This window comes from Barbatula barbatula (genome assembly GCF_947034865.1).
Source record: "Barbatula barbatula genome assembly, chromosome: 6".
NCBI lineage: Eukaryota > Metazoa > Chordata > Actinopteri > Cypriniformes > Nemacheilidae > Barbatula > Barbatula barbatula.
In genome coordinates, this window is record NC_136765.1 from 1,055,168 (window position 1) to 1,078,143 (window position 22,976).

At 42.5% G+C, this 22,976-nt stretch overlaps 1 protein-coding gene across 1 annotated transcript in view; it reads right to left on the minus strand.

Moving 5' to 3' along the window:
- The window catches only part of ttll5 (tubulin tyrosine ligase-like family, member 5), a 65,653-nt gene that overhangs the window by 27,141 nt on the left and 15,536 nt on the right, over nt 1-22,976 (minus strand). The window contains exons 13-28 of the mRNA XM_079458983.1: nt 13,087-13,168; nt 11,868-11,929; nt 10,920-11,011; nt 10,600-10,695; nt 10,428-10,519; nt 9,639-9,701; nt 9,161-9,193; nt 8,943-9,082; nt 7,759-7,939; nt 6,983-7,100; nt 6,749-6,895; nt 6,372-6,463; nt 5,770-5,891; nt 5,091-5,645; nt 3,995-4,176; nt 1,796-1,893 (exon numbers count right to left, since the gene is read on the minus strand). Of these exons, the coding sequence (XP_079315109.1) occupies nt 1,796-1,893; nt 3,995-4,176; nt 5,091-5,645; nt 5,770-5,891; nt 6,372-6,463; nt 6,749-6,895; nt 6,983-7,100; nt 7,759-7,939; nt 8,943-9,082; nt 9,161-9,193; nt 9,639-9,701; nt 10,428-10,519; nt 10,600-10,695; nt 10,920-11,011; nt 11,868-11,929; nt 13,087-13,168 (2,155 nt within the window). The remainder of the gene's footprint in view (nt 1-1,795; nt 1,894-3,994; nt 4,177-5,090; nt 5,646-5,769; nt 5,892-6,371; nt 6,464-6,748; nt 6,896-6,982; nt 7,101-7,758; nt 7,940-8,942; nt 9,083-9,160; nt 9,194-9,638; nt 9,702-10,427; nt 10,520-10,599; nt 10,696-10,919; nt 11,012-11,867; nt 11,930-13,086; nt 13,169-22,976) is intronic.

A 22,976-nucleotide genomic window follows, 5' to 3' on the forward strand; every position in this document is an offset into this window, starting at 1 on the left:
TACGTATAAAGCCCCTTTGGCATCAAACGCAGCGTTCTTAACGTCTTCAGCATGTTTGGCACAGACCACCGGCCCCAAAATCTCGAGGAGGTGCTGGAAAAAAGCCATGCATTAAAGACAGCGTTGACTGAATAAAGGGTCAAGTGAGATGAATTGAGATTCTTCTGAAGACAGAAAGACTTCAGTTTGGTGTAGTTTGATGTGTAGAACACACAGTAGCCAGAGGAAAGTTCCAGATACATATCTAACAAACGGGAATGAAATCTTCACCCCGAACACTATTCGGAATAACTGACAGTTCATCTCAATGGAAAGACATCAAAGGCTTCGCTCTGTTCATCTCTTTTAAATCAACTCATGCTGTGAATATTACGGTTTCTGTACGAGCACCGTTCATCCGTCCGTTTTTTACATTTAAACAGGGGAAAGGCAGACATTCCAGGAATTCCCTGATATTTCCATACGTAAGGAAGGGCTGGACTGGAAAAACACTGAAGGGAAGACCAGGGCTAAAGTTTCTGAGATAGTCACTCACATATCACTGTAAAAATACAAGAGAAAAGCCACAGACTTAACCCTTTCACTGCATCACATTCTCTTCTATGATAACAGCTGATCCTGGATCTGTACTGACGGCTTAACTCATATCTGCTCAATTGTTCACACACAGAACAAACACTTTCAGATTGTGATTTCATTCTTTACTATGAGCAGAACTCTATAGAATTCCTCCGTATGAATGACTCTTTAGTTTTGAGTGCACTTCTCTTGGAAAATGGAGTGATTTTGACTAGTCATCACTACAGGAGACAGTAGATTTACTCAAACCTTGATGTGACGACTTTAATCTCATTTAGTGAATATGGACACAGTTTAATCTCTGAGAGCACATTTAGGGACGATAAATGTGTGTATGCAGAACCCAGAAGTGACTTAAGCTTTTCTGCACTTCCAGTTCAGTCACCCAATGGGTTTTCAAATGTTTGTTTCTGAAATAAGGCTTTTAGCAAAACCTATAAATACTTTAGTTTTATTCCGTTAATGTCAAGCGACTGTAGTGTAGCTTGTTTACAGCCTCATGTTAGCTTTTTAGCGTGTCACTGTCTGAAGCCTTGTATCTCCATATTTTATTATTTGTCACCCTTTATGTTTGTCACTGGGATTTGCAAATATCTAACCAATAAAACGTATTAAAAAGTGCTCGTCAACTTTGACAAAGCTGGATTTGATCATTCAAAAAGCACTGCGTTTCTCCCATTTCCTGAAAAACTGAGGAAAGATGCCACCAAATCTGAAAAACCGTGTAAATGTGGACCTCCGAGGTCTCAGAAGGACAGCAATGATATTGTATTAAGTCTTTGAAATGAAGTAATGCTGTGTTCATTCGTAAAGATGATCTTGTGTTGAGTTGTGTGTACTGTATGTCTGACGGCACTTGTGATGTTAAATGGATAGTTCACACAAATATCTGAGGGAAGTAAATGAGGTCTGAGTTTAAGGGATAGTTCACACAAAAATGATCAATCACACAAAAACAATAAACTACACGCAGAGAGGTGTGTGTGTGTGTAACTGTATATATGGTTTAAATGTGACGTGTATAACAACATCAACATGGTTTACGGGGACACTTGTGTCTTGGTAAACAAAATCGCTTAAACAAATCAAACTAAATGATGCTTTATTTTTTAAAGTTAAAAGTTTTCTGTGATGGTTTACAGGAGGGGTTAGGGAATAGAATTTGTACAGTATATAGATCATTACGTTGATAGTGTGTGTGTGTACGTTGTCTCACCTGGATCTCTCAGCCGGCATGTCTAAATGTGCATCTCTTACAGGAACCCCAGAACTTGCTCTACTGAAGAGTCCACCGGTCAGATTTAGACTAGTCAACTGTGAGAAAAACATTACAAAACATCACCATCAATAAACACACACAGGAACCAACGCACAAACGAACGCGCGTTGAAATAGTCTAAATCTAGACCACTACAGATGACATTATTCACATTATTCTGTTAACAGAGTTGAATTCATTTGTTGTTCTACAGTAACTCTGGGCAGGGCTGCCGTTTATATTTGGAGTTGAATGAGTCGGGTTGTGTTGGGCTGTGATGATGTTTTTTGCTTATAGTCTGTGATGAAGCTGAAATGTTCTTTATATACTGCTCGGTGTGTCCGAGGTCACAGGCGTCTGAAAGCTCAGTTTTGTTTCTACGTTCCACGTTCATACGGGAGCTAATAATCATAGTTCTGATGTCATTCTAAAGTGAGGAGCGATGTGATCCTCAGGTCTACAAACAGTGGAACGGTGTGTTCGCTGAAACAGCAGTTATTTGAATCATGAGGTGTTTACGGACACTGAATCTAAATGTGGGGTTTATATTTATACACCCAATGAAGAAAATACTGCCGTACAAAACACAAACACACGGCCAAATCAATCATGAAATAAAAAACATCTCCTGGTAAGTAAATGGCGTTCTGATGCACAAGTGTCTTTTATCAAACTGAAGTGTGTTATTGTGCATTAAATACACATGTTATTTTTACGAGGTGTTTTGCAGATCCAGACGTTTGATTTCCTTCCAGAAAACCCCATTTCAGTTTGTTCTTGTATTTATACTCGAGCAGTAAAACAGCACGACGCGACAGAACTAAAGCAAACACTTTCTCCAGTATCATGGAGTCAGAGATCTTGTGTGGTCTCCTCTTAAACTCTCACTTCACTGCTTCAGGTGTTTGAAGGAAAGACTCAAATCTTCACCCGCTGACAATCTCCAACATTCTTTTCGGTTATAAGAATGAAGTACTGGCAGGAAAGAGCCTTCGGTGTGTGTGTGTGTGTGTTCAGTATGTGATGATAATGAGACCACACAGACACAAACCTTCTGTTCATACTCACACAGACTCACACACACAAACATACATCCATCACAACACTTCTTCTTTTTGCTTTGGACTAGTAGAGCAGTCATGAAGCAGATCTCGAATGCAACCCTCACACCGGCTGTTTACAGCAAAAGCAAAGCATGGCGTTCCTCTCTCTACATTACTCACGGGATTACTTGTGTGTGACAGGGAGTGTATCCATGCGTCTGGACGTGTCAAACCATACGTGTCAATAATGCTTACATTTTTCAGCTTGCGCAGAAGACGAAATTCACATCAAATTTGCATCTTTTGCATTGAACTTTGTTATTAGCACAAATATGGTGAACACACCATGAGATTAAGTGTTGAAAGAAAGAAACCTTATTTAAGTAAATGTGCATTTATGATATGATATTTAGAGATTTACAGCCATAGATATATAGATGCCTATTCACACAATATGTAAATAATCGATCAAAGCCGATCCGTGCAATCTACTTCTACATTGTGTTGCGTAGACACAAACATTATAATCGCTAAACAAACACAAGACAACAAAACGAAGGCGTCAGATAACACAACGTTAAAAAGTGGCCGTAGTTTCAAAACCTGTGATATTGAGTGAACACATACAGTATAAAACACTCAACATCTGTTACCTGTGAAAGGCTTTTACATATTTTATTGACAAGTGTGTTTACTCGGTCTCATTGTGTAACAGTTTTATCAGAATAAATTGAGTGGTCTAATATTTCAATACAAGCATTTCAGTCAAACCTTTAACAGTTTAAAAGTAGGCCAGATCTGGCAACCCTGACAGCAACCTGTGGAATCTATTTTTTAATGCTATAAATTAAATTTATTTGTACTTTGTTTCACATTTCAGTGCCTCCGAAACAGTTATTAAGGGTTATAGAGAATATTTGTCCCTACGAGAAAACATTTAAATCAAAGTGATGCGAAATGCTTTCGATGAATTCAAAGTGAATGTGTCACATGATCACCGGATGCCGTGTGTCAACAGGCCAGTAGAAAGTGCTGAACATGATTCTTCATTAATAGCTCACACACCTGAAGGTTTGACGTGTGGTGACGTTTGTGAGGGCAGATGTGAACTCACGTGTTGTGTGAGGAGACTGATGTGATTGGATGAGCTGTACTGTCGAGCCGCTTGTTTCTCCAGGAGTTTACGCAGAGCAGATACGATGGCCTGCTGGTTCGCCTGAGCCGACAGAGACTCCTTCTCTTTCACAACGCCAGCAGAAACCGGCCTCAATTTACTCACATTCATCTTCTCGATCACTGCACGACACAGCAAAACATTCCACGTGAAGAAAATCTGCAATTCATTTCAGTCTCACACAGTAACCACTGAGACACAATGAGGTTGTTAACATTGGTAAATACATTTTTTATTAGTCTTCGTTAATCTTAGTTAGTATACAATTTAACATCAAACACTATGGGGCGTTTCCTGTACAGATTAAAAGCCACAATATGGAATAATTTTGTTACAATGTGCTATTTAAAATAATATCCCGTCCCTTGTCTCATATCAGTGACTTAAGATACGTTGCTCCGCACGACCCTCAGTTTCCGGTTGTAGAAACTACGGCAACAAGCGAATGCAGAAGAGATTATACAGCATCTGTTGTTCTGTTATTATGGATCACGATTACTCTTTGGCGAGTTTACTTTTTAAACGACGACTGTATGACTGTTTTAAACACGTTAAACTGTGTAGCATTACGCTACCAATATAATTGACAAAGTCCAATATCGTTCGCGGGCTAACGTAGCTTTACATTACACGTTTCTTGCAGCAAATTCATTACGATGACATCAAATATAATTCAATTATTTCCTCGTCTGTGAACATGATGGGCGATCTTCATACGCCTCTGGAAGGTGAAAACCACATGTCCCATAATTCCACTCTCCTACATAACCTCATGTAGATTTGCCTTTTGTTGTTGGATCTAGCGGTCCAAATGTACATATTGTGGCTTTAAATCAGGACTAGGCCTTGGATAAATTAGATTAGATCAAGTAGTTTCTACAAACGTGTCTTACCAAAAACATTGCTTCTGTGCATTCTGATGTCTTTTCAGATTTGTCTGTGAAAGTTTTAGACAGCTTAAGATTGATTTGAGTCTTAAACCCTGTACAGGAAACCCTGCCCCCTGTTAAATGAGTGTTGAGCGTGATGTCATTACCTTGACCTGCAGAGGACGGTCGCGAGAATCTCCTGCTGGAGACGGATGTGTTCACACAGGTGACCTCCTGCGGTCGAGCGGTCGTCAGGTCAGCAGAGCGTGCTGAAGCCCATGTGATCCTCGGAGGTGTGACGCTGGCGGTGGAGGTGTGGTTCAGAGGGTGTGGGGGGGGCCGGATGTAGGGCGGGGGGAGGTTGTGCTGTAACACAATGTGTTCACATTCTAAAGCTGCTGTGTGTGATGGGATCCGCTCTTCAGTTTTTCTGTTCCGGCTCACAGAATCACAGCTGTCAGTCACTTGTGAAGCATTTGATTGAGTCTGAGCAGCAGGTGAAGCGTCGGGCGGCACCTCAGGGCTCGTGCCGCCTTCAGTTTGGTCTTTGTTTCTGCTACATTCACGTTGTATTGAGTGAGATTTGTTTCTGTTACTGTGTTTAGTGTCACGCCTGATGTCTGTGTTCTGGGTGATCGAGTCTGGATTCTCTGAGCCAGCAAAGGCATCACACACAAGCGCTTCATGTGATTGATGTAGGAAACCCTGCCCGTGTGTCGCACCTGTCACACGCAACATCAGAAATGAGTAACTCAAGTTTATTTATAACGAAAACTCAGATCTCAACACTGTGACTGACACATTTCAGCACTTCACGAGTGTTTAATGTGTAGAAACATCACTCACTGTGTTGCTTAACATCAGGTTTCCTCTCTGTTTTACCGCTGTGATGTTTTGTGCCCAGAAACACACTGGCAGACTTGTTCTTCTGACTGTAGAACGTCAGGACCTCCTCCAGATCACCTTCACTGCAAGAATAAGATGTTCTTGAATCACTCATTGGACACTTATAAACACGGCTGTCCCCGACTAAATGATTATTAGTAGTAGTCATTCATTTAGCCATCGGTTGACTAGTCACATAGACTATTTAAATATACATTGAGGAAGGAGAACATCAGTTCATGTTTTTCATGGATGATAATGTTAACATTGCTCTAAATTACAGAGAAATAAAAAACACAAAAATGAGCCTTTCAAATCTAGATTGAGGCGACACATGAAGCGATCCGCTGTGACACCTGCAAAAGTAAGGATTAGAAAATTGTCAGAAACCTCATCAACTCACAAATAGTGGACTGTTAGAGGGCCAGCCCCACTTATAAACTAGTACAAAATAACTATTACAACTAAGAAACTGCTCTAGTAAACACTAGTAAAGAACTGTGAGCCATCGAGTTTCCAGAATGCAAAATAACATGCATTACTGTGACGGAGATCAAACCGACCTCGCCTCCAGAATAAACTCCTGGAAAACACTGGAATTGATGTGATCTTCATCTGGAATCTTTTCCAAACTCTTCACCATTTCCTTGGTTTCCTGAGGATCATGAAGCAAAGCCCATTCTAAATCAACTCCTGTGACTGAAATGAATTACTAAAGTACCTCCAGTTATAATACTCATATCTACATTCACAAATCATTCCTTTATATAAACGCATTTATTTGTTGAGGATACATTCATTTCTATCATCATCTCCCAAAGCTCGTACAGCAGATCTTGCGTTGACATTCTCATTGAAAACTGTTTAAACATGAGTGAGGATCTCTCTAAAGACTCAAGTATATAGTCCAGCCGTCAGTGTGTTGAGGTGAAACAAAGACCTGGTTATAGAGCTGAATGAAGTTTCCCAGCTGATGTGAGAGGAGACGTTGGCGGTCCGGCAGTGACAGATGATGACCGGTGTCCTCCATCCACACGTCCTGCTGTAGATGACTGCTGGCCCTCTTCAGAAAACGCCCAACCAGCTCCTACATACACACACACACACACCCTTCCCATCAGCCCCTGACAGACACACCTGACACGCAGAGAGACGTGTGTGTGTATGCGTCTACCATCTGATCGTGATCTTTCTGAGTCCATGCTGAGCTTCTGTGTTGTGTGCTCTCGGTCAGCAGACGCAGCTGAACACGCTGCAGATAACAGGAGAACACGGTCCGCGCCTGCGCTTTACTGCGACACACACACACACATGACACTGTGACACATTCACTCATATACACGTATATTTGATATAAAAGACCAGTGAGAATATTCTCTGGCATTGAAAAGGGAACTGACTGTAGATGCTGAGAGTCATTCTCATCTCACTGTTATGACACACATGTGAAGTAAAGAAACGCCTCCTCACCGCCTCAATAACCATCAACTATTCACATTCCAACTACAATAAAAGGAAAGGTTTAAACAGGGATCTGATGTACAGTAAGAGCTCTCGCTCTCGGCCCGTAGGCACACTGGCAGGCACACAGGGATTGTCATTATAATTCCGTACTGGAATTACACTTCATCCCGTCAGGCGGGGAGCGCAGGGGAAACTGGGATCTTCACTGCGCTTTGGACACGAGTGTGTAATATTCATTAAGGGTTTTTTTAGAGCTTTTGCCTAACGTGACGGGGAGGGAAAACGTTTCAAGAGTTTCCAGCACTCCAGGCAAATGAAAAGACATTCTGACTCCAGCCATTAGACGGCCAATCAGAGCGAGCCCATCTACACAGAGGTCAAGGTGAATGCGTGGGATTGGCCGGATTCCTGTGTGAATTAAACACCTTATGTCTACCTGTAAGGATCTGACTAAACAAAAACAGAATTGTGTGAGCGCACACTGACCTGAGACTCCAGCCCTGCTGAAGGATGTGTAGCAGATTGATTTGGGGTTTTGTGTGTTGTTTCAGAGGAGCGTTGTGTGTATGGAGCTGGTCTGGTGTATGTAAATGAGATGAGTTAAGCTCCGCCTTCCTCTCGACCCCCTTCTCATTCTCACAGATGTGAGCCGAAGAGAGTTGGGGACCTAAAACACAAATCACATGTTGTAATGTACTTACTTTATACTTCGAGTTTGAAGAATCAAACACATCTGTTTTTCTCACACGATCCTTCGTGTCACTCTCGGAGAAATATCTTGCTTTTTCTCATTTACTTGCGTCAGGAACTAAAACTAACTCTGTACAGGTAGGATAATGTCAGCTGTCACAACTTAAAACAGCAGACAACATTATTGCAAGTTTGCTGCTTTCAATGTAATAATGTCGAAAAAGAGTTCGTTTGGCCTCATCAAAAACCTTTTCATTCAAAATCCATGTTTGGGTCATATTTGTTATTCTGATCTGACAAAAAGAGCCTTTTGTTTAAAACAGATCTTCTGTTCTTTCTTAAAAATATTGCATTTGAAGATATTCATTTAAAAAATATTTGGGGGGTCCCGAAAGTCTTTCCTGCATAGAGAATTTGGAGGCGCTGTTTCGATATGTTTTATGTTAAATTTCTTGAAATGCTTCCTTAAGTTAACATGCTTTACATTATTGCAATGTTTTTAGCTGTGAAGTTAACTCGTTGAATCAGCGTTACACTTTATACAGCCAGTTCGCCAGTTTGAATGCACATTACGATCAGAATGACTCTAATCCAAATGACTCATTTGAACGGATTTGTTTAAACAGAATGAAAGAGATCAGAGAATCGTTCAAAGCTCAGGGATCCATAAGAGAATGTAGGATGTGATTTAGTAAGACTGGTTAATTATGTTAAAAGTTAGTTGAAATTATATAAAATGTTAATCTTTTCTGTTCGGTTGAATACATTTTATAAAACTTATTAGTTGAAATTTTCATCTTAAATTTAGAACTTTAATATAAGTGTTCTTCTCAAAGCATCAATTTTGAGCCAGGAAAAACCCTGGAATATGTTAAAAATGCTGGCACTGGCTGGCAACTCTTTAAAAGAAACGCTGAAAGAGTTGATAGAACGATAATAATAATTCAAAAATACATTGTTTTGAAAGATATTCATGTCACCTTCTTCTCTTCTTTTGTTGGGGGCTCGTCCAGGTTTATGCTTCTGCTTGCGCGCCTCCAGAGTTAGAAGTTTTCTTTCATATTGGACCAGATGATGAGTGTAGAATGCAGCCACAGCTACATTATCATTGACTCTATTCCTGCTCAATAAAAAATGACAAAGCTTTTTTTACTATGTGTCTGTGTTTGTTGCAATGGTTGAAAGTAAAGATACTAACCTTGACTTGGAGGACACAGCTGTATGGCCAGATCTGAGTAGCAAAGAGCAACACAAAAGAGAAATAAAATACAAGCTATTATACTTTTTTGAGGTCAGCAGCATTTTAGTTTACCAGACGCTGCACACATGAAGACACATTCAACATCACGGCCTGGTGGAAGCTGAATAAACTCACTCAACCACTCATGGTTTAATTTAAAAACTCTTTATCTCTTACACATAACAAATGTTGAATTTATAGCTTCTCATATTATAGCCTCGTAGGCTGAATCACGTTGCTGTTTTCTTCATTTTCATTTGTCAGTTTGGATAAAATCATATTGAATATTTAATGCTTAAATGTAAATATATACAGTATGCTCCTTTAAGTTAGACAACATCAGCAGTTTTATGACATTTTCTCATAAATATAAAAAAGTAGCCCAAGTTTCCTTTAAACACATGAAGATCTTTCCAAGCACGATGGAAAGTCTTACCTTCCATGGAAAAGTTTCTTAGCCAACATGGCATTCATAGATGTCTTGTATTCCAGATAATCACTGACACAGAGATAGACATAGAGCGAGCGAGACAGAGCGAGAGAGAGAGATTAATGAGATAACAAGTCTCAACTGAGTCTGAGGTTACAGTTCAGTTCTGTTGTTTTCAGATGTGAGCAGGATATAATATGTAAATGAGCAGATATAATCTTATCGAGATCATCTTGTTTAAATCTTACAAATGACTGTATAAAAATTCTAAAATAACAACATGTATTTTGTATACCATCTTTTAATTGGGATAAATGAACAGATCTGGTCATCATCACATCATTGACCCGCTGGTGTAAATGCCCATGAGTCGTCTAAACACCTCTGAACTCTCTACACACACTAAACCACAGCTAATGAAGTATGTAGTGATCTTCACATTTCATCTGAACTCAAACTAAAGTTTCCAAAGCCTTGCACATGATCTGATATCCATTCACAGACATTGTGTTGTATCTGGTCATCTGTACTAACACAGACACATCAAACATATATTTTACGGTACATTTTATTCATTCAACTTAATATACACGTCGAGGCACTCAAAATCTCTAAGGTAAAGTCAGTATATCACTGGAAGTTTATACAGTCTATAGTCTTATCTACTGTACCTCCAGACGTGTATAATCTTTACATTCCTCTAGCATGTGTTCAATGAGTAACGTAAAAATCACAATACTAACTGATAAATGAAAGGGTGTGTGTGTGATAAAGTGTGTCTATTCACTCTCTCACCTGTACAGGTCCCAGGTGTCTGCGGTGGGGAAGATCCGAACAAATCCACCCCTGCGCTCGTATTCCTCCTGAACCCTCCTCAGAACTTTCACCTGTCCACACAAAACACATCACACATCTGAGCAAGCACATCATCATCATCACGAGCACAGGACTAAAGAAGAATAAAGACCTCCTCGGCTGTAAGGCCCACTGTGCTGTCCATCTGTTTGCCTGTCTGTTTCTCTCTCTGAGCCTCGGGCCGGTGGACAGACGGCGGTCTCTGACGCTGAGACACACAAAAAAACAGATTATTTCACTTTGCGTCAGAAAAGAAAACCAAAAGTTGCTATAGTGTGTGAAGCCTGTGCTTTATTAGTTTGGATGAATGTCAGATCTTGTGACACAACCATTCAACAGCGTGTAGCTGACTGAAGATCTCTCTATAATCTGAGATCTGCCTTGTACACAGATGAAGAACATTGTTCAGTACATGTTTGATTCATGAATTACCTGAGGCTTCTGGATGGAGTTTCTCACTCTTGAATCAAATCCAGATCTGTCTGAACGCGAGTGTCGTGATGATGGATCCTGACAAACAAAACCTGAGAACACAATAAAACCTGTCGTTAAGATAAAAGCTGAAATCTGATGAGGAATAATAGGTTGTTTTATCCCTTCAGATGATTCAACACTGCAGACCGTCAGCACAAACTGATGTGAAATCTGATGATCGTAGTTTACAATCTGACCATGAAGGTTTGATTGACAGCTCCTTCAGGACACAGAGAAAGGCGAGAAATACCCGGATGGTCTACTGCTTCCGATGAACACTTCTCTATACCATGATGCCACGGGAGCTGAGCAAAGGTCAACTTTTAAAAGTAAATCAAATAAAAAAAGCGGAAAGCTTCAAAGCGTGTGTCCCTTTTTTTATGCAAGTACAGATTAATGGATTTCTAGTGAATAAATGTGGTTTGTTGTACTGAAACGAAGGTACAGGTTGTTGTTAATAAGTCATAGGTCACATGACCATTAAACATGAAATCTATTCGGTCGATAGTTGGGTACTTCATTTAAATCACTACGTACTGCCATTATATGCGATTTCAGACGCAGCGGCTGTCTAAACTGGACCCGTTTCCCTCTTTCACCACCGTCCTGTCAAAACTCTATACTAAATAAAGGCAAAAAAATCACAAAAACACAACTTTTTCGCAGGGAGAAAAGCTCGTGTCAATCCTCATGAAAGAAACATGCATCTGCTCTCATCTCAAGCAGATCGTATTCAAACATGAAAGACTTTTCAGCATTCAAAACATGAGATAAATCCACCTGTACCATAACACCGAGTAACGTGAATCCAGTGATTCAGAGACACATTCACATAGATAACAGTGAAGCAGCCGCAGTTCTGTCTCATGTGTGTGTTTATATGATAATGAAGATGAGATTACTCACCCACAAGAGAAAACATATCAGAGATCATGCTGGCCTTTATCTTCAGATCCAGAGGAGCATCACTGCAAACAGAAAGCTCCATTATGAGCTCAACTTTATTTAGCATTCTTCATGACAACAGCCAATAAACACAAGACGACACACTTCAGACACACACACACAGCTTGGTTTATTATCTCTGTGGGGACCGTTCATGGGCGTTATGATTTTTATACTTTACAAGCTAACTGTATATTTTATGCCCTACCCCTAAACCTAAAGATCATGAAAACGTTTTGCATTTTTCCATTTTCAAAAAATATCGTTTCACCGAGATATAAAAACAACCCCCCATACACACACACACACCAATGTTTATAATATTGTAAATAGTGTTCTTTTAAAGAAAACATTCTTAGAATTATAAGGTTCTATCTGACATTTTTGTTTAAATTGTTCAAATCTTATTCTGTGACTATTTATTTACATTATGCCATGTTTAAATGTGAGCATTTCTGGACTTTTTTGAAGAAAACAAAAAGGTTCTATCAACAAAATGTAATTATAATTGGTGCCATAAGGTTCTATCTGCAAGAGCCAATCAGCACTTTGAACGCACACAAGAGGACCATTCAGGATCAGTTGTCTTTGTCATGTGACCGAACGTTTTTGAGGAAACCATGCAACACAAAACAATGTTTAAAAGAAACCTGAAGGTTGACTGTTTTATTGATACTCTTGTCAACGAGAGCAGCTTAAACGATTTATACATATTTTTGTTTTTGTTTTAAGTTTGTTGAGGAGATTATTTGTTTTATATGTATAGACACAACACTAGCCAGTAGCAGCGCTAGCTTCCTCATACCTGTGTTTACATAGACACTCATAATGCAGTTAATGCCAAGAGTCTTGATTATAACAATAAACATTATTATGTTTATGACTTTATTTCATTTTTTGCTATATGAAGTGCAAAAACTTTAAAGCTCAGTATCTCAACTACTCAGACTGCAGATAAAACGTTATTATTCCAAGGCGACGATTTTACATTTATGCATTTGGTAGATGCTGGCCACATTTGTTTCTGAGTGTGTGCCATCCCGTGGGATCGAACCCATGACCTTGCCGTGGCTAGCGCCATCATCTAACCACTGTGCCACTGTTTCTCACACAGACTGATGAGATGTCAATCAGGAGCTCCAGATCTACACGGCAGAAACCGTGAGTAAATGTTGCTCACCAGGCCAATGATGGAGAGAGATTCACTTCCAACAGCCACGGTCTGAGGTTAGAATCCACAAGAACGTCGAATCCATACAGCTCTGAAAAATGAGACACACAAACACTGTTAGACGAGAGGAACTTTCCACACCACTTTAGGATTTTAAATACAAACATTACAGCAGGAATGGAACAAGAAGAAACACAAGCCACGTACACACAGAGAGAAGATTCAAAACAGAGTTTCTCCTTGATTTTAGCTTGAAATCTGTCAGTGAATTGTATGTGTGGGTTTAGATATTGATCTGTTTCTGGTTATCCAATCACTGAAGAGCTTGTGAGAGACCACCACAAAATTTGAATAAATCCATAACCACGTCCAGATGCCTCTCAATACGTTTAACCTGATGTTTGACATGAGATTCCGACGCGCTCACATTAACTTTACATGTGTTTTCAGTTCAGATCAGCTGATAACACACACCTCAAAGTCACATCATCACAGGTGTGAATCTGACTGTTCTCAAAGGCAAACATGTTCGGTGCGTCCCGATGTGAAGGCTGATAACTCCTCACGCCGCGTGTGAAGGCTGCATACGTCCTTCGGCTTTATTATTTCAGATCCATTTCAAGGTAAGAATAAAACTACAGTCAATTCGTCTTTGGAGGATTAAATGTTCGTTGATTTTATTAGAAAATTATGCACACACCTTTTGGCCATGTCGCAAAGCTTAGAGGAAATCGCTAAACAAACGTAGTATCTTAAAGCTCATTCGACCGCCCTGTTCTTTACAAAAGTAAGAAAGAAATGTTTCTCTGGGAACCAACAATGGTTCTTCTAGGGGATCTCTGTGAAGAACCCTTATTTATCGACATATATAGGCAGGTTTTGGAGCGGGGCAACAGAGGACATCATCTACAGTATAAACACACAGATCGAGGGAGATAACTGCATCGAGAACACACAGAAACACACGTTCACACTCCTCCTCCGACCGCGAGCAGCCAAGAGCCCATGTGCAAGACATTTCAGCCCAATTAGGAGCAGACACAGGGCCGACCCGCACCTCAGCCCTCACCGGCTGCTGAGAGAACCCTTTAACATCACCACAAAATATTCACAGCCAACAACAAGAGAAGATCAAAAAAACCACGGCAGCAATAACAAGCTCATAACATGTCAGATCATCATCATCATGTGACTGGGTGTCTCCTTCAGAACACAAGAGCTCAAGGCTTTGGGTGTCTTTTCATAAACAATATAACTGAGGGTGGAGCGCCATGAGGTCACTGCTGAAATATATAACGTTTGTCATGAAAGATTTCTACTCGCTCACGGACTGCTGACTGACACACTGAACACTCCACACGCACAGTAAAAAACTTCATGATAGTTCATGTTGATAGGTGGACAAAGACACCGTAGGCACCTGGGGGATAATCAGCTAAAGTCAAACTAAAACCTAAATTAAACCTGAAAAGCAAAATATCAGATTAATAATAAAATGACAAAAGCACATAAGACAATTGATAAAAAAGAAATATATTCAAATAAAACCTAATAAAGCTAAGACTAGGTTCATATTTGACTTCTTTCAAGATGCTAGCGTCTGTTTTAAAGTTGAAAAAATATCAACAATTCTGAAAAAAACGCCCTACGTCAGGCGCCTTTTTCACAGCTGACCAATGACAAATGAGTAAGCGAGATCTGTCTCAGAAGCTTTCGCTGAAGTCATTGCCTGATCGGGCACGCTTTAAAAAATCTAACTTGCAAAAAGTTCTCCCTACAAAGATAAATAAGTAACTTGAACATAGAATTTTTTCTTATAGGAGTCAAATCATTGCTTTGCAAATACTGTACAAAATGATCCTAAACCATTTCAAAATGCGTCAGAAAGTTTGCCCGACTTACAAAACACTGTAACTTATTCAATATTGTTTGTTCAGAATAAAAAGTTGCAGCATTTGTCTTCGGTATCTTATGACAAAGCATTCTGTGATTGTGTCATCTGTAAATGAAACACATGATTCGGTCTTAAAAGTATATCAGCGTTTTGAAGGCATGTTAAGTGCAAACAGTTTTTGTCTCTTAAGAAACTTCACAAACATAAAACAAGTGGTGTTTTGTTTTATAAATACTGAAAAACACAAAGAAATCTGATGGTGAGGACGGTTATATCTCGATGATGTTTGTAAGATGTCCTTCTCATCAGTGTCTACAGCTGTCAGAGCGACCGCATCTTTAAAACAACACGACACGACCACACAAAGGTACACACCCGCACAGTCGTGTGTCTGGCTGTCTGCGGTTGTGTGTCATGTGGTGAAGTGTGATAAAACCGCTCTGTCTCCACTAATCAGGAATCAAAATAACATGCGTTCATTAGAGCGGCACGCTGTTAATTCATGACAAAAACACAACACACATCAGTCAGTCTCACACGATCACAACTCAAGACGTTTACTCCTGTATTTCATTCAATCCAGCGCCTTTCTTAAAGGGACAGTTCACTTCAAAATGAAGATTTTGTCATCATTTACAGATCTCTTCCCCCATTGACTCCCTTAGTATTTATTTTCCCTACCATGACAGTAAACGGGGGATGAGATCTGTTTGGTTACTGACATTTTTCCAAATATCTTTCTCTGTGATGCTACCTGAGGGTGAACATTTTTGGGTGAGCGTTCCCGTTTAATATGTGTGTGTTAAACATTTCATCTTACCAAAGACAATATCTAATGCTCATTTAACATCATTGTGTTATTGTCTAAAACCAGAGAGCGTCAAGTGAGTGACAGAAAAATGATGAAAGCCGTTACAGTATATTAAAGATGTGTAAAGACTGAGTGAACGGGTGGAGTGACACCGCTAGACTACAGTGATTCAAACACTCTCTCACATTACACTTTCTCTACTGGGTGATGGGTTTACTGGTGTCATATGAATATATTTGATGGCGATACAGTTAATACACAAATCATAAACAGACCATAGATTAACCTTCAACTGTTGACATATCAGTGTCTCATACTCCACAACATTCAGTGATGATTTTCAGGCCGACGTCCCGCTTTGTGCTGTACCGCACAGCATTTTCATCCCTTGTCCCGCACGTCACATATTGAGGAAATGTCCCGCATTTACATTAATCTGCTGGTTTTAAATTGTCATTTTAAGAAAACTATTTGTTTATTCGTGCTCCATATAATTCAGTGAGGTAAAAGCTGCTTTACAAGGCGCCATAATGACCAAAAAAAAAGTAAAGTCTGGTATCTTTTAGTAAAGACTGGACTGGGGCATATACATGGATGAGGCCGGTAGATGAGGATACCCAAAGAGTTTTTTGCAGTTTATGTCAAAGCAGCTTTTCTATTTCACATGGAGGAGAATATGACATTTAGCATCACAGCACATACAAGTCACACAAGAAAAGAAAGAACAGAAAGAAACATCCATGTCAATGGAATTGTTCCTTATATCCAAAGACGATGGCCAGGTTGATAAAATCACAGCAACTGAGGTAACCAGTGTTTATCACACGCATTCATACAGAGCATCTGACCGATGTGGTACTGAGCTAGACCCGGTCATTTTCCCAGACTCTTAAATCGCAAAGCAAATGTCACATGGTCGAACAAATCTTGATTTGGTGGAAATCCTTCAGATAAAGGAAAAACTGGACATAGATAAAGTGTATGAAGAATACTGTGTTACTTTGCCAAGCCAAAAGGAAAGAGAACCGCTCCTGTTGTTGAGAAGTGGACAACCTTGCTCCGAGGCACTAATACACCAAATTTAACAGCACTTGCATCCTTTCTCTTAAGTATTCCTTTTACCAATGCATTTGTGGAGAGTTTTTTCCCTGATGACGGCAACATGGACTGCCCAACGAAACAGGAGCTCTGTAGATCTTATCAAGTGTGAAATTCAGGTCAAGAACAACTTTGGATACAGCTGTAAAGAGCTGTTCTATAGCTATGCACTTAAGCACAAGGCCCTACTCGAAGCTGAAAGAAAAAATATACACTTAAGAACAAGTTAAGTAAAATAATGAATCCTTTACAGAATAGAATAAGGTGCGCCTCCAGTGTGATTTTAATATTTGTTTGCTATGGTGATGTTTTCTTGTGTTTCAGCAAAGTGTGTCCTCTGGTGCTGGAGGAGAAGAGAATTGATCAACTTGTTGCCTGCTGTGGATATTTTAGTTCACAAGAGAAGGCATTCAGAGACCTAAAGACCTGATCCACCTCTGCAGCCAACCAAAGTCACCCTGAACCCAGTCTGCCTTTTATTGTGGAAGTTGATCCATTAAACATAGGTGCAGGAGCCATCCCAAGACCTACACTAATTGCCTTTTACTCTCTCAAGCTGACTTTCTCTGAGCGTAATTATGATGTGGGCAACCAAGAGCTATTGGCCATGAAGTCGGCCTTGAAACAATGGCAGCAAAGGCTTGAGAGGGCCAGACATCAATTTAAACTCCTGACTGACTGAAAATAAGGCTCTAAGACAACTGCCAACTGGCCTACTTCAACAGTTCTCCATACCCCAATGTCCATGGACTTCATCACTGACCTGCCTATCTCACAATGTAATACCACAATATTGACTGTAATCGATCGCTTCTCTAAAGGCTGTAGACTAATCTCCTTGCCAAAGTTAACTTCAGCTAGAGACCAAGGAGCAGCAGCTACAACTGGTACTATGGACTAACTGAGGATATTGTTTTGAATCGGGGGTCCCAGTTTACATCTCGGGTATGGTCTGCTTTGTTTAGTTGACTTAATGTTAATGTAAGCCTTTCATCTGGTTACCACTCTCAGTTCAATGAGCAGACAGAATGTGAATCCGAATATGTCCAAAACACTCTCATCAAGCCTGCCAAGGGTCTGACTCCTTTCCAATGTGTCCTGGGTTTCAAGCCATCACTTTTACCTTTTTGCAGGAGCTACCAGCCGTCGACTCAAGACTTCGGAGTGAGGTGGTCTGGGATCAAGCTTACGTACATCTCCAAAGGACAGTAAGAAGGCAGAGATTGCAGCCCTACAGACACCGCCTCCGTTCTCTCAATTATGCACCTGGCCAATGGGTCTGGGTCTTAACATGGGAATCCTAGGTATGTGGGTCCTTTTAAGATTAGCAGACTAATGTCCCCGGTTTCATTCTGTTTAGAACTCCCTGCTAATTACGTCATGTCTTCTTCTTTTCGTATCTCTCTGTTAAAACCTGCTGGTGATCCTCAAGAGAGGGAGGAGTAGCAGACTGTGAGTTCCAGGCCACCCCCCCTTATCATGAACTGTGAGGATGCGTATCTGGTCACTGCCCTACTAGACTCTAGACATCAGGGCAGAGTGATACAATACCTGGTCGATTGGGAGGGTTATGGCCCAGAGGAACGGTCCTGGGTCAACGCTGAGCACTTTCTTGATCCTTCCCTCCAGGAAGAGTTCCACAGACAACATCCTGATCCACCTGCGCCCCGGCCTTATAGAGGGCCTAGACGTCCTTTGCTTCCTGGCATTAGGAGTCACTCGCAGGGGGGGGACTCTGTATGCTCTCCAGCCGAGGGAGCATTTGCCTGAGTTCTAATGGTCTCTGGACTTCATTACCTACAATTCCTTGCTCTCTGATTACCCTACCCACCTGGACCTTGTTACCGCCACCATTTAAGGACGCTGTTCACCAGTATTGTGACACGATAAAGAGGAATCCAAAGGCAGAGATGATAATTAACAGTCTTTAATGAATGAACAAACAAAGGCAGTCTGTCGTAGAATCACACAGCACTGGAGAAAAATAAAACAAAAAGGAGATCCGACTCCCGTCTCGGCGGATATGGAACAAAGCTGTCAAGAGGTACAGCGCAGGCGTCACAGACAGGGAGAGCCGCGGGGTTCAAAAGCAGATACAGCCAGAGACAGAGGATACCTGGCGTCAGACAGTTCCAAACAAGACAAGGCAGGGTTAGGTGAGTTTCTTACATAACATATCACAGACAAGACGGCTGAAGCAGTAGTTACGTATGACGCGAAGCAATAATCCGACAAGGAATCTAGCAGAGCAAACACAAGAAAAAGGGAAGGCACTTAAGGGTGAAGTGAAAACAGGTGATCAAGTAAATCAGCGCAATCGCTGATTGCAATGATGAACAGGTGCATGAAGAAAGAGAGCGAGAAAGTGAGATACTAGACAGCTAAAAAGTGGTGTGTGAATAAGAGAAAGGGAAGAGAGAAGAGAAACCTGACTCATGACAGGACCCCTCCCGCAACGAGCGCCCCTAGGCGCTCGGGGAAGGAGCCTGACGGGACCGGTAGAAGTCATCAATAAGCGAGCGGTCCAGGACATCCCGGGCAGGGATCCACCGCCTCTCCTCAGGACCGTACCCCTCCCAGTCCACCAAAAACTGGTGACCACGCCCCCTAGGACGAACGTCGAGGAGTCTACGGACTCTGTAAATAGAGGCCCCCTTGTCAATGGGAGGAGGGGGAGCGGAGGGACGGACAGGCGCACGAACAACGGGTTTAATGCAAGAAACGTGAAAAACTGGATGAACACGCCGCAACTGACCGGCCAGTCTGAGTTTAACAGCGACTGGACTGATGATCTTATCAATAGAAAAGGGTCCAATAAAACGAGGCATGAGCTTGCGCGAAGTCTCCTGAATAGGCAAATTGCGAGTGGATAACCACACTCTCTGTCCGCAAACATATCTAGGGGATCGAACTCTGCGGCGATTGGCGGCTCGACGAGTACGTTCCCTAGTTTGACATAAGGCAGATCTAACCCTCCTCCAGGTACGCTTGCATCTTTGCATAAAGACTTCGACGGACGGAACAGAGACCTGAGCCTCTTGCACGGAAAAAATAGGCGGCTTGTAACCAAGGCAACCCTCAAATGGGGATAACCCTGTAGCGGACAATGGGAGAGAATTATGGGCATATTCAGCCCATGCCAACTGATCGCACCAAGAAGCCGGGTTCTGATAGGAAAGACTACGCAACATGCAACCCAGAATCTGATTAGTCCTTTCGGCCTGCCCATTGGTCTGTGGATGGAATCCTGACGACAGACTGGGGGAAGCCCCTATCTGGCGACAGAACTCCCTCCAGAACACAGAAGTGAATTGAGGACCTCTGTCCGACACGATGTCTATAGGGAGGCCATGGATCTTGAAGACATGATCCACCATAATCTGGGCGGTCTCCCGAGCGGACGGTAACTTGGGAAGCGGAATAAAGTGTGCAGCCTTGGAAAAACGGTCAACGACGGTGAGAACGACCGTATTCCCAGCCGAGGGAGGGAGCCCGGTAATAAAATCCAACGCAATATGAGACCAGGGACGTGAAGGAACGGGGAGAGGTCTGAGAAGGCCCGCCGGAGGACAGTTACTAGACTTGGTCTGAGCGCAGATAGGACAAGCCGCAACAAAACGCCGAATATCGCGCTCGCGAGTGGGCCACCAAAATCTCTGACGAATAGCCGCTAGCGTACCTCTTACACCAGGGTGAGCGACTAATTTAGAGGAATGACCCCAGCGAAGAACCGTAGTACGAGCAGTCACCGGTACAAACAAAACTCCCTCAGGAGCGCGAGGTGGTCTCTTGGTGTTCGAAAGAGCACGCTTAACCGTTTGTTCCACCCCCCCAGACGGCTGCCCCGACCACACAGTGCTGGGGTAAAATCACCTCGTCGGTCGAGGACCCCGCCGAGAGATCGAATTGCTGAGAAAGAGCGTCAGGCTTTTGGTTCTTGGAACCAGGTCTAAAAGAAATGGAAAAGTCAAAACGATCGAAAAATAATGCCCAACGAGCCTGACGAGCGTTAAGGCGTTTAGCAGAGCGAATGTACTCCAAATTGCGGTGATCCGTCCAGACAATAAATGGTACACCGGCTCCTTCAAGCCAGTGTCGCCACTCACCAAGCGCCAGACGGACCGAGAGTTCACGGTTACCCACGTCGTAGTTGCGCTCCGCAGTCGAAAGACGATGGGAATAAAACGCGCACGGGTGGACCTTATCATCCTGGGAGCGTTGCGACAAGATAGCTCCTACCCCAACATCGGAGGCGTCAACCTCAACTTTAAACTGCCGTTTAGGATCAGGAGAGATTAGGATGGGCGCAGAGGTAAAGAGCCTCTTTAGACGGTCAAACGCATCCTGAGCAGCCTCTGACCAAGCAAACCTGGTCTTGGACGAGGTGAGCGCAGTAAGGGGGGCGGCAACCTGGCCAAAGTTCTGAATAAAGCGCCGGTAAAAATTTGCAAACCCCAGAAACCTCTGAAGCGCAACTCTAGAATCAGGGACAGCCCAATCTAGAACCGCTCGAACCTTCTCAGGGTCCATACTAATCCCCTCCGTAGAAACAACCGAACCGAGAAAGGTTACTGATTGGGTGTGAAAGAAGCATTTCTCAGCTTTAACGAATAAGCGATTCTCCAATAAGCGCTGCAGGACACGGCGAACATGTTGAACGTGCACTTGGAGAGATGGAGAAAAAATTAAGATGTCATCCAAGTAGACGAACACGAAAACGTTTAGCATGTCCCTTAAGACATCGTTTATTAATGCTTGAAAAACAGCGGGGGCGTTGACTAACCCGAAAGGCAGAACCCGATATTCAAAGTGACCGACAGGCGCGTTGAACGCTGTCTTCCACTCGTCTCCCTCCTTGATGCGCACCAAATGGTAAGCGTTGCGCAAGTCTAACCTAGTAAAAATCCTTGCGCCCTGTAGGATCTCGAAAGCTGACGACATAAGAGGCAAGGGATAACGGTTCTTGACTGTTATGTCGTTCAGCCCACGATAGTCGATACAAGGACGCAACGACCCATCTTTCTTTTTTACAAAGAAAAACCCAGCGCCGGCGGGGGACGAAGAGGGAGCAATAAGACCCGCGTTGAGAGACTCAGTGAGATATCTCTCCAGCGCTTCTCGTTCGGGTGCCGAAAGAGAGTACAGTCTACCGCGGGGAGGTGTGGTGCCAGGGAGGAGCTCGATGGAACAGTCATATGGACGGTGAGGCGGTAAGGACACCGCCCGCGATCGACTGAAAACCGCCCGCAGATCATGGTACTCCTCCGGGACTCCAGACAAATCATCATCCTCTTCCTGAAACAGAGAAACAGAAGGCACAGGAGAAATAGCGGAAACCAGACAATTTACATGACACGATAACTTCCACGAATAAATAGACCCCTTAACCCAGTCAATCTGAGGATTATGCTGGATAAGCCAGGGATGACCTAAAACAATGGGGGTAAAGGGAGATTGAAAAACAAAAAAAGAAACTGTCTCTTGATGATTGCCGGAAATAGTGAGACTAACCGGACTGGTGATGCGACGAACTGAAGTGAGCTCTCTGCCATCCAGAGCAACGACAGAGGTAACATCCTTTAAATCAACAATGGGAATCTTGTGTTCACGTGCCCACCTCTCATCGATAAAATTGCCCTCCGCACCAGAGTCAATGAGAGCAAGTCCAGTAACAGAGAGACCAGCCCATCGTAGAACAGCAGAGATTGTGGTTCGATACCTGGGTGATGAGGAGATTACAGAAGCGCTCACCAGTATTCCTCCGTCTACTAGCGAGCTCTGGCTTTTAAACTGCAGGATGAAGCAAAGTGACCAGCCGTACCACAGTAAAGGCAGAGACGGTTAAGAATTCGCCGCTGTCGTTCCTCCGAAGAGATGCGCACGCCCCCCAGCTGCATGGGCTCGGCCTCAGACAGGTTCTGGCCGGGAGTAGTTACAGAAGGAAGGGTCTCACGTGGTGTGGAATAGGGAGGACGAACTCGACGCCTCTGCTCGAAGCACTTGTCCAGACGGATGGCCAGATCGATGAGCTGATCGAGCCGAGCAGGCGACCCCCGCGCGTAGATCTCCTCCTTAAGGTCTAAATTCAACCCCTCT